Source organism: Accipiter gentilis, chromosome 4, assembly GCF_929443795.1.
Source record: "Accipiter gentilis chromosome 4, bAccGen1.1, whole genome shotgun sequence".
In the NCBI taxonomy this organism is placed as follows: Eukaryota; Metazoa; Chordata; class Aves; order Accipitriformes; family Accipitridae; genus Astur; species Astur gentilis.
This window is the reverse complement of record NC_064883.1, coordinates 12,206,587-12,218,765: the sequence shown is the minus strand read 5'-3', so window position 1 is coordinate 12,218,765 and position 12,179 is coordinate 12,206,587. Positions and strand designations below refer to the sequence as shown.

At 48.9% G+C, this 12,179-nt stretch overlaps 1 protein-coding gene across 1 annotated transcript in view; it reads right to left on the bottom strand.

The window, feature by feature from the left end:
• RAPGEF5 (Rap guanine nucleotide exchange factor 5) overlaps window positions 1–3,872 on the bottom strand; it is a 163,636-nt gene extending 159,764 nt beyond the window's left edge. Inside the window, exon 1 of the mRNA XM_049799001.1 lies at window positions 3,590–3,872. Coding sequence (XP_049654958.1) covers window positions 3,590–3,784 — 195 coding nt within the window. The 5' untranslated portion in view covers window positions 3,785–3,872. The remainder of the gene's footprint in view (window positions 1–3,589) is intronic.
• Between the last annotated feature and the right edge of the window lie 8,307 nt (window positions 3,873–12,179).

The window sequence follows — 12,179 nt, the reverse complement described above, 5'->3', positions numbered from 1 at the left end:
TATTCACCTGGCTCCACAGCACACAAACATGCAAGCAGGACAGTTACTGCAGCTTTTCTGAAAGGTGTTTTTTCACCTCTAATTTCTTGGCGTGTATTAAAATTGGACATATCCTGACACAGAATGCCAAAAAAATGCACTTGTACTCCGGGTTCTGGGTTCACCGTACTGAGAGGGAAATGCTTATTTTGTTACACTACATTTTTAGTTATCCTCATCTCTGATCACAATTTTCAGATAGTCTAGTGCCAAGGGCCAAGGACTGAGAGGCCCAAACAGATTTTAAAAATTTATCCCACCTCATATTGTTTTGCAAAATGTATTCAATTTATATATATATATATATATATATATACATACACTATCCTCTACTATGCAATGCTTTTCTCCTCCTCCCTTCCCGCCACCCCCCCCCCCCCCACTCTGAGCACCACAGGAAGTGTTTGAACAGCATGCAGTGAAGTACATCCTTAAAACAATTATAGCACCCTTAACACTTCCATTATATTTTATTATCCATATTCCCCAAGCATGCACATATGCAGATTATCCCTGCTTTATAGATGAGGAAGCAAACTGCACTGCAGGCGGTCCCTCAGCAAGACAGCATCAGAGGCAGACCCCCTGCTCAGGGGGTCATAATATTTTTTCTAGGAAATTAAACAAGCCAGAATTTGAGCTGGTCAGCATTTACTTGAAAACAGCTCACCTAAGTGAGCAACATTCCTGATGAAACCAGCTGGACAAATAAGACTCTCAGCTTGGCATTTGAACAAACAAAAAAGCACAAAGAAAAAGTCACTGGAGAGGAAGATCAGACTAAATTATTTTATTTTTTTTCAAAGGGATAGGGGGAATGGAGATTTCATGAGCAAACAAAACCCTCCAAAAATTAACTTTGAATTAACTTGAAATATTTTGTTGAGGTGAAAAAAAAAGGAATCTTTATTTCATATTTGTGTTACTCAACCTTTCTCCAACTTCTTAAAGACTTTTTTAATTTAAGAGTCATGTTTAAAAGGGAAAGTATAAAAAAATGCTGCATTTTATTATTCTAACATATCCCTTCCCCCTCCCAAATACTGTCATTTTCAGGGTTGAACTTATTCTCCACATTAAATAGAAATATGTGAAAAGTGTCGTGCCCCTAAAATTCCATTTCGGGGGGCGTGGGGGGGAGACACACGCACGGAGCGGACAGGAATCAACACAGGGCACTACCAGCCGAGCCAGACTGCTCCCTGGAGAATCGCACATGTGGGAGAGACCCTCATGCACCCCAGATGTCCACTTGGTTTCCAAAGGGAACAAGTGACATCAACACCACTGCTGGACTCCTAGCACTACCTGCGCCTCAGAACACTCCACTAGGCACCTGCGTTGCTGAATAATTCCAGCTGCAGGAGAATCCCTGCAAACCCGGAGACAGCAGAGCACAGTAGTCCCATTCTCCACACAGGACCAAGCCACCGGCCAGAAGGTCCTGCTGGAGCCATACGGAATCTCCACACAGCATCCCCCACTGATCCAAGATCTGCTGAGCTGACTCCAGTCTGCCTTACAAACTCACCATCCTCCCTCCAGCCTTCTTCCTACCAGGGTAGACGGTTCAAGAAAAACTTTGCAAGATGACCCACAGGGTGCTGGGAGGTGAAGGCACAGATGACACCACCACTAAATCTGTCACGCTGTGTTTGCTGGTCTGTAACACGGTACATCAGCAAAGACAGGCAGAGCCTCAGCCGCGACTGTGTGAAGCAAGATGGGACCAAGGCTTCAGCAAGCACATCTGAGGAGCTGCATCACCCAGGATCTACCCAAGCTTCTCACCAGGGCGTTAACTCCCCCGCTCCAAATATTTACAGAGTAACTGCTGTACCACTCTGTTGTTAAATTCTTTCACTAGCGGTGAGGAATAACCATGAGGATAAACCTGAGCCTGCTCTGCATGGCATCTCCCCATAGCGTCGTGAATTTGTTGTGCTAAAACAGTATTTCAGACCCGCCTGCAAATGAACACGGTTGTGAGCAGTGGTTCTGCACTGCTTCTTACCTCCTCACTGGACACTTACTCCACTTCTCTGGTAGTATGCTTTTAGAGTGGAACAACTTAAACTCAATTCAGAAAAGGTCTCATCTTCGTTGGAAGAAAGATATCTGTCACATACATCCTGTTAGGGCAGAGCAAGACTTGTCTATTTAAAATTAACTGAATCCCCTTAGCTCTGTGTTCATATGGATACTTGTCAAGTGGATTACCGTTTCACCCGACCAATAAAAGTCATTAGGCGTCTCCATACAGACTAGTCTTTACTAGTCTGTTAAACTCACGCGAGGAAAGAAATTAATCTAGAACAGGAATTTGAATCAAACTCTTCCTCAGAAATAGCTATTCTGCTGTAAATTGGTATACTACCTTAATCCTGTTTGTCTTCCTTGCGTGCATATCTTCTAAGTCAGAACAAAGCATTCACCCAGGAAGTTTGGGTTTAAATTCACACCCGACTATATTTCACAACAACTTCCCCATGCAGAGAAAGCATGTGTTTACATGGGTAAAGTACTGCAAAGTTGATGAGGGTACAAATATACACCATGAAGGCTTCTCCCCACTAACCCTCTGCACAGGCGTTTATCAGCGCACCAAAACCACACGAGCAGTTCGCTCGATTCCCCACATGAGAAACTCAACCCCACGCAGGTAAACCCAACCTCTTCATTTCGACTACTCAGATGGCGGGTCTCAGTCCAGCTTTGGCACGCAAGGAAGGTTTGCTGTGACCCGATGGCAATCCCACGCCCGCGATACGGCTCCAGTCACAACTGGGAGATTTCACAGGCGTGAGCGGCCGGTCACCACTGCGCTTCGCAGCTGCGGCGGTGTCGCGCCGCGCTTCACCGGGGCACTGCCTGCCCTGCAAAGTCGTACCATCAGCCTTTCTAAAAACGAGCGGGCTTGAGCGAAACTTGGCTAGGGATTTCCGCCATGCCCACCGGACCCCACGGCCTCAGCCTCTGGAGGCACGCGAGGCTGGGGGCCGAGTGTCCCCAAGAAGGGCATTCCCGCTTCAAGAGCTCCAGGGCGCGTTGGTGCCCGCTGCATTAACGCGCGCCTGCACGAGTGTCCGAGCACACCTGCGCAGCACTTCCCGCCAGACGAGAGCCTGCACCGGCCCACGCAAGTTCTGCCACATGTTGGGGAAAAAAGGAGGGAAGAGCCGAGCCACGGGAGGATCGCGGCGGTGGGGACGGGGGCGCGCACTCGCCCTCACACACCCACGCTCCGTTTTTCACCGGAGCCGGCCGCGGTGGGGGCCGAGCCCGGCTACCGGCCGGCGGGCACCCCCCACGCGGGGGCTGCCGCGGAGCCGCCCGGTCGCCCTCCCGCCGCCCCCCGCGGGGCGCCAGCGCCGGGAGCCCGCGGCCCGGCCCCCCCCCCCCCCCCACGGCGGCGGCCCGGCCGGGGGCGCTGCGGGCGCCGCCCCGGGCACCGCCGCCCGGCGGGCAGGGCCGGGGGCCGGCCCCGGCGGGGGCGCTGCCCCGGGCCGCCCGCTGGCTGGCTCTCTCGCTCGCTCGCTCGCTCACTCACCCGGCCGGCGGCGGCGGCGACGGCGCTCTTCCTCCGCAGCGTCAGCCCGCTCCGCAGCAGCGCCGGCAGCTCCCGCAGCTTCTGCCGCAGCTGCACCGGCGGCGGCGGCTCGTGGGCTCCGCCGCCGGGGCTCCAGCTGCGGGCCAGCTCCGCGCCCTCACACGGCGACGGCATCTTCACGGAGCCCACGGCCATGCCGCATCCCTGCCGGGCTGCGGCGCGCAGACCCGCTCTGCCCGCCCGCCTTCCCCTCGCGTGGCCCCAGCCCCGCTCCCACCCACAGGCGGGCGGGCGGGCAGGCAGGCAGGCAGGCAGGAGGCAGGCGGGCAGGAGGGAGGCAGGCAGGCAGGCAGGCAGGAGGGAGGCAGGCAGGCAGGCAGGAGGCAGGCAGGAGGCAGGCAGGCACTCGCGCGCACCGCGCAGCGCTCGCACACCTTCCCCTGGCCGCGCCGAGCGCGGCCCCCGCACGCCGCGGCCCCGCCGGGCGGGCAGGACGGGCCCCGCCGCCGCGGGCAGCCCCGGGCGGCGCAGGAAGCCCTGCCGGCCCCTCCGCCGCTCCCGCCCCGCGGCTCCGGCAGTGATAAAGCGCAGGTAACGAGGAGGGTGGAGGAGGCGCGGGCGGGAAGAGGCAGAAAGTCCTGTTAACTCCTTTGCGCTCGGGGACCGCCGCCCGGGCCCGCGTCCCCGGCTCTCCCTCCCGCTGGCCCGCGCCCAGCACTGACCCCGTACCCACGGGGCGGGCGCGGGGGAGAGCGGCCAGCCCGCGCAGGGGCGGCGGGACCGAGCTGAGGCGAGGGGGGTCCGCGCTCCTCCAGGGGCTGTCGAGGCCGGGCCGGAGGAAGCCCCGAGCTGAGCCGGAGCGCAGCCTGCCTGGGCTGGAGACCCCCCGGGGTCCCCACCTGCCCGAGTCTCCCTACGGTCCCCGGGGCTTATTTGTAGCTGCAAGGGCTGAAGGTCTTCCCTGCTCCCTTCCCAGTGGATTCGTGACTCGGCGTGGTGTCTTGTCCTCCGTGCCGGCCAGCGCTGATGCTGCAGAAACGGAGCGGTTGGTCCCAGGTGAATGACTTGCTTCCAGTCATTCTGGTAATCCCTGGAAGGGAATCCTCGATGCCAGAAACCAGTTCCTTTATTCTTTCTATAAGGAAGAAAGATACATTCAAGGCACTCGTCTAGAATTCAGTACCTTGAATTATAGGGGCTTTATTTAATCTCTGGAGTCCGCCTTTTCTACCTCAGTGGTGCAGGTGTTGCTTCCTTTCTGCCAGACTCTATTCTCGTCGATTCAGATCGGAGAACTGAACGTAAGGTGGGGCTCCCCTTACATACATCTTCTGCTTCAGAGCTACAAATAAGGCTGACCTGCTCTTCCAGGTTGAATTCACCAGTGCCTAAATGTCCTGGTAAATGTTGCTGTAGTCAAGCCAGTCTCACAGACATGTTACGAAAAGCTGCCACCCTGTCCCAGCCATGAGGTCCCACTGGTTTCAGGGGCTGACCCTAGTACTCATCCAGCCCCACAGGGAACTGGCTTAACCGTGAAACTAAGCTTGCAGAAAAAGGAATAGTTTTTTTTCTTCACTGATGTGCTCCTTAAACCAGCTCCACTGGGATCACACAGGTACCCATAGCGGAAAGAAGATGGCAGATGTGCCCAGCCTGTGTCAGGATGCCAAGACACAGAATGGCCCCTTCCAGCATCAGTGTGGCGTTGGGTGATCTGTCACCTGAACGCAGCAGCAGTAGCCTGGCCTTTTGGCTGCGATGAGCTGGCAGCAGACTGCTGTGAAAAGGCGATCTTGCCTGCAACCCACGGATGTGTATTCCCTTCGCATCCCTTACGCGGGATCCGGTAACCGTCTGACTCTAGTCAGCTGATCGATCTGGTGGAAAAATAACACCTCAGAAAATAATGAATTTTCCATTGGCCAGACAGCTGAATTGATCCACCTTGTGACCACACAGCTGCAGGATCGAGGAAGGCAGAAACTTGTAAGTGAGGGAAAGCAGAACTGCTCCTTTCAGCACCTGCCTGCCATTAATTCAGCTTAACTGCACCCTGTGTGCGCATGACTTCATGAGCCACGCAAACCAGGCCAACCCAGGTACTCATGAAAAGGACGGGGTTTGCTCCAGCCACATTCTGCCACCACCTCCTTCCTGCTGGTACCAACAATCATTGCCCAATCCATGAGCCAAATCTGAAAGGTTAAGTGTAAAAAAAAAATGAGCTAATTTAGTGGAGTCATACAGCCCGTTATGATGCCTATTGCTGACACAAAAGACAGAAAAGGGACAGGAATGTGACAGCCCTAACTTAGATGAAAAGTGCGCTGCAGGCCCCTCAATCCCAAAACACCAGGGAGACCTGTGAGCCCCCAACTGGCAACATCAATGCCAGCCCTTTTGCAAGGGCCAGTGGGATTATGCCACAAAGATGCTTTAGCCAAGGCCACGCTGCATAATCAGGCATGAGAAACATGAAGAGCACTGGCTGTTCTGTGCAATGCCTCGTGTCCCAAACATTTCTATTATTTCACTTGATTTGTGCTCTCCAACTGCCTTGCAATGTGGTTTTGACAGCTGTGTTGCCTGGCAGCCACTTTGTCACAGCTCAGGATGTAATTATGAGGAGAGGTGTATCTGCACCCAAAAGAATAATGGATCCTTAGTGTACAGGCTTCACAAAAGGACCATGTTCTTTGTCCGAGTCTTTAGGCGCTGCTACAATACAAACAGCAGTAAGACAACTCAATAAAGTGTGACTTAATGTGACAGACTGGAGTATAACCAGAAGTAATTTGATTATGTTAAGAAAGGGTAAAATTATGCCAGAGCTCAGAATTTCTTGTTTGTCTTTTAACTAAGCAAGATAAGTATAACTTGTGAACAGTGTCAAAAGAGAAATAAATATGCTCTGCAGTGCATTTAAAAATAATCAGCTGCCAGATAACATAATTTGGACTAACAATTGCCGGGAAAACAGATTAGATTGTGGTTAGGTCATTCTAGTTTGGATCATTCCAGTTTTGGGGAAGATCGTGATAGGAATTATTTAAAATTACGTCTTACATTGATTTTTTTTGTTAAGTTGCAGAAAGGTTGGCTTGGTGAGGGAGTCTGATACCTGTTCTTTTTCCTCACAGAAAAGGGCAGGGGGTGGGGGGAGGAAAACTAGGTCTGGTCAGGAAGAATTTGGCAAAACAGTTTAATTATTAAAAAAAAAAAACCACATAAAAAACAAACAAAAAAAAACCAGCAACCAAAAAACCCCAACTGTGTGTGGCACCCAAAATGTTGTGTTCAGAGCACCGCACCTTACTTTCAGTGAACTGTCACTGAAGGGAGTGCAGGGCTCTGCAGGAACAGGGTCCCTATTCTCAGCAGGTTTGGCCCCTGACTGACTGCAGATTTCCTGCCCCTCACAGGCACTGGCAGTAACAAAAAGATATCAGATCCACTGACCACATGCAGGCACTGGGGAACTTCCAGTTCTCCAGATTAAACACTTTTAATTTGGTTGGATATAAAGCAAAATCAAGGAGACACTCTCTCCGGTGCTTCTAGCAAGAAATCTAGGTTTAAATATACCTCCCAGAGTAGAGTCTGGACAAGGTTTTGTACTCTCACTTGCAAGAGACTTCATATAAATATAGGAACATTTATGTTTAAATGAATACAGGATGGAGTCTGGAGACCTAAGCAACTCTACTGCAACTTTACAGATGTGCGGCCTGGGAGTGTCTGCTTTTTTTGAATGCGTTTGTTTTTCTTTCATGGTATAGCACAATCAAAAGAAATGCAGTAAAAACAATACAAGTTGTTTCATGCCTGTATGCTTTTCATATCAGTTTTTAAGTAGATCATTGCAAAAAAAAAAGAATTATCTGGCATCAGACTTTTCCTGACAGAGCATAACAAACTCTCATTTTGGACTTAAAGCATTAGGAGTTCTTGACTCTGTCGGAATAATCGATAGATGACACTTTGGTTTCCCTGCATGAAGTGAAGACAGGTAGTGCAGGGATAACTGCGGAGTACAGGGGCTGCAGGAACCAGGTGTGAGGAAGCCGTCAACAGGCAGCAATCCCAAGCCAGCTGTTTGCAGCAGTCCCTTTTCAATATTTGCTCTCCCTGACCTGGCAGGAGGCGTTCAAAAGAAAGCAAGTTTTTTCCAAAGCAACAACACCCGCTGTACAACCAGCCAAACATCACTTCCCCTTCCCTAGGCGGTCCTGCTGGAGTGGGGATGGGGGGGGGGTGATGCTTTTCTACCCTTTCAGAAATGGAGTCCATTTTCTCCTTCCCATCTCTTCAGAAAGCAAGCAAGTAGGGTTTTTCTTTGTAACACCTCTTCTCCCACACAGGAGGAGGTGAGCTGCGCGCTGCTCACCTCACTGTACCACATCCAGATGAGTCCCCTTCTGCGGGACTCATCCCGTGCTCTCACGAGAATCATATCCTACAAACTTTAATTAGCCAATGTTACTCCAGGCCCAATGCATGTGAATCACAGACTGCCTCTGTCATGCTCTGAGACCCTGCCGGCTCTCAGGCTCCTGACGTGGGGTAGCCTGGCCTGGCAGACTTTTATTTCTGGCTTTAAACACACTGTGTGCAATGACCCTGTAAAAGAGAAGGGCTGAAGAAGGCTTCACACCATCCTGCCGCTTCAGTACCTCACACGAGTTTCAGGGTGCATTTCCCAGTCCCAGGAAGGGGCATGTGTGCCCCCCATCACTTCACCCGCAGCGCAAGTGTGGCAGGTGACCATTCAGGCACCACAGCGCAGGCTAGAGATACACTGCAGAAGTTTGGGCACCTTTCACCTTCTGCTTTGGCAATTCTTCATTGGTTCATCCAACTTCAAAACAAAACCAACCTGCTCACCCTCTGAGCTGCTAGGGATCCGCTTTTTGGCTGAATCAGTTGTTTCAGGCTTTTGAGTTGTTGGCTCCCTTCCACGTGATCAAAGAGTGGGATCTCAGTTGTGTTTTAAATGTTGGATATCGCCAACTTACTGTGGATATAAATAGCATAAATCGATTATCAGAGCCATATACATCAGGGGCATGTAAGTGGGTCATGCATACTCTTTTTTTTAAATCATTGATTTAGTTTCTCAAACCTTTTTTGTTTGTTGGGGTTTTTTAAAGAAAAATTTCCAGCTGGTTTAGTACCTTGTCATCACATAGACCATATATTCAGTGGCTTAAGCTCAGAAGCACTGCTTGCAGCACTTCCGAGATGTGAAAGGCCTGCAAAATGTAAGGTATGCTCAGCAACGGAAAGATACCAAAATGGGAATAGGGGACAATGAAGCAGGAGATCAGTGCAGGGTGTGACTTGAAAGACAGCAGAACAGGAAAATAACTACAAAAAAGAGGGAAGAGGTGAAAGATAAAGGAGATTTATGAGCAGGTGAAATATTTCAAGTAGTTTCATGATTTGTGTGACTCATAGCTGGAAAGGCTGAAGCTGCCTCTATTAATTCAACTCCCAGTTTTCTCTTGACAGCCTGTGAAGCTCTTCACTTCAGCGTCTGACCCATTTCCCCCACCTGCCCCCCTGCCCCCAGCGCCTCTTCAAGGCTTCAAAACTCGAGGCACCTTCAAATGGCTGTGCAGCCCGTGTCCTGCCCGAGATTCACCCAGGGAATCGAGTCAGGGTGCCTGCTATTGACTCTTCATCACTCAAAGATGAGAGAGCTCAGGAGCATCCTGAGCTGCTGGGTTTTTTTGCTGCTGCTGTTTGAACAAGAATTATGGCACTGGTCAGAGGACGGGTGGAAGGGGGTGTGCAGGGTGGCGTTTGTAACCCTAAATGGAACTCGTTTTGCATTTCCTTTAGTCCATTCGTCCCATTTAAGAATCACTGAGCCATGATGACAAGGGCAAAACTAATGTAAATACAGCCAAAAGCATTGTTTGGTGCGTTGCAAAACTTTTGCTTTAATAAAAACCCAAAGAAGAATGGCTTCGCTGTGGTAATTGTGATTTGCCAGAGCTAATGAACCTGACTCAACTCTTCAGTTTGATTTGTCTTTTTAACATGCTTGGAAGCAGGGGACCTTATGACCCCTCAGAGAAATTAAAACTCTTAAAGCTCTCATGTCTGGCCTTTTCTGTCAAAACAATATTGTCATTGAGCTATTGCTGTTTCTCCTACAGGCCAAGATTAAAATCCAAAACCAGTAAGATCCTCAATGGAGTTTGTTCAGGTTTTGGGGGTTTTTTTAACTAAAAAAACATCTCAAAATGACAAATCAATATCTTTTAATTAAAAATTAAAAAAGAAACACATAAATGGACCCGGGAATCAGGAAGTTTTTCTGACAGATGCAACCAAAATTCAAGTTCCTTTTTTTTTTTTTTAATGTCCAGTGTGAGAAGCTGTACATACATTTACAGAAAATATTGTCTAGGAGATTTTGAAAGAGACAAATTGCAATTAAGTGCTAAATGCTTGCTGAAAGTCAGTGGAAAATCTCCCCTGTGTGATTGATGGTTAATCTACATATTTATCTTTTCTTCCTTAGCTGTTAAATTCTGTATTTATGTTTAAATTCATGTTCTCTGTTTAAATTCATATTTTATGTTTCTTCTCCATATGTATAAGTGTGAGGATGTTTTAGCCTCATTTTGTGGAAACTGAGTTTAAGACACTGTGCTGCCTCATTGTACATCTGAGACCTCTCTGTGAATCTTCAAATGCTTAAGCTCGTCAAGCACATTTGACAGAGGTATTGAAATCCAAAAACTATTAAGTCCTTAAAAGTGTTCTGAAAATAGGCAGCCAGTTAAGAGCTGCAGTTAATGCTTCACTGAGGTAAAAAGTGCAGCGTTTCATATGAGACCTCAGAAAATCCAGATAGGGTCTCAACCTCAAGACACAAATCCACAGAAAATCAGGCTTTATTGATCTCCCTGCTCACAGAACCACTACAGAAGTGTGAGAGAGATACATACATGTTTCTATAGTGTACACATCCCTACAGTGTCCACTCAGCTTTCATATGAGTGAACTACCATAATGTAACAGTAATGACTTTCTCGTATGATTATATTATCATTTGCAAAAAGAGATGTTTGCATATATGTGCACACATATATGCAAGGTCGCCTTTTGTTTTAAGTACAGTGTCAGTGTCTCTCACTGCCTCCGTGTGAACGCTTAGCCCTGCATAATCTCTTTGACGAAGGGAAAATACAAAACCACATGCCAAATATTTTGAGTTTTCAGCGTAAACCTGGATCCATGTCGATGAGCTTTTCCCAGGGATAGTAACATCAGTAAAATATTTTCATTCCAATTTCTTGAGAAGTTGGAAAAATCAACAAAAGAATAGCATGAGATCAATTGCCAGAAATAATATTACCGTTTTAAACATGAAACCATCTCACAACATCTTGTGAGTAACGAAATGCTTTAAAACGTTTTCTTTAATTTGGTTTGTTTGTGTTGTGTTCTGGTTTTTGTTTTGTTTTAAATGTGCCTGATTTTTCCTGCTGAATAAGAGCACCACAGCTGTTGAACAGAAACAGCGAGGCAGCCGACTGGAAGAGAAAATCGTGTCCCATTGGGGGTTCAGAAGAGAGTCTCCACTGTACAAGGGATGGTGTAGGTTTGCTCAATGACTAGGTAGGTTTCTCTGGTTTTGTTAAGGATAACATTTCCTCCTGGTAGAGGCAGTCAAGTACATCCAGACTAGCACCAGCAGAGGTAATATAATAAGACTGTGGGCAAATCCAGGTGGCTTTGTCCTTTCCATTTGGGCGGTGGTAGGGCAGGGAGGGCTCACTCCAACAAGTCTGCTGGCATAAGCCAAAGGCCAGGGAGAGATATTGTCTTCCAGACCTGCGAGTGCAGGAAGGCCAAGTGCTCTTGCAGCAAGCATGTGCCTATGGTCTAGTAAATGGCTCTTGAATTGACACACACAAGGGCATTTTCAACTCTGTGTCCAGAGTTACGGCTTGATGAGCCCTCAAGTCTCACTCCAACAGCCCTTGTGGGACTCCTGACTGTTCAGTTGTCCTGTGGGACAACTGTTCAAAGGGAACTGTGGGAAAACATGATCAAAGCAACCTTGTCATTATTTTTGTAGTGACCTATTCAAGAAAGTAGTAGACAGCAGGGGCAGGGGCGGGGAAGGAGAGGTGGCTGACGAAAACAGCTCTCCCTGTGCTGAGATATCCAGCACACCTGGAGAAAAGAAGAAATTGGCTGTGTCCTACCTACCCCAGCGTCTTCCTCCTTCAGCCTCCTCTAACTGCTTACGGACACCCCTGGAGACTTCTGAAAGGCAACAGGAGTTGGGGCATTAAAGAAATTGGGAGAGCAAAGCAGTTTGCCCTAGGACGTAAACCAGTAGGTCCAGTTGAGACCATCCATGGAAGATTATGGATGTTGACTTGTAAAGAAGGGTGGGTTTCAGTGAGAACCTCGGCTACAGAGGCTGAAAATGTTTATGATTTTTGGTCTTGCTAGGTGTACTTCTACATGAGAACAGTACTAACTCTGGGGTGTGCATGCATTTAGCTGTCTGAAATGTTTAGGTTACCTCCGAGCACCCAGAATTGCAAAACAAGGCACC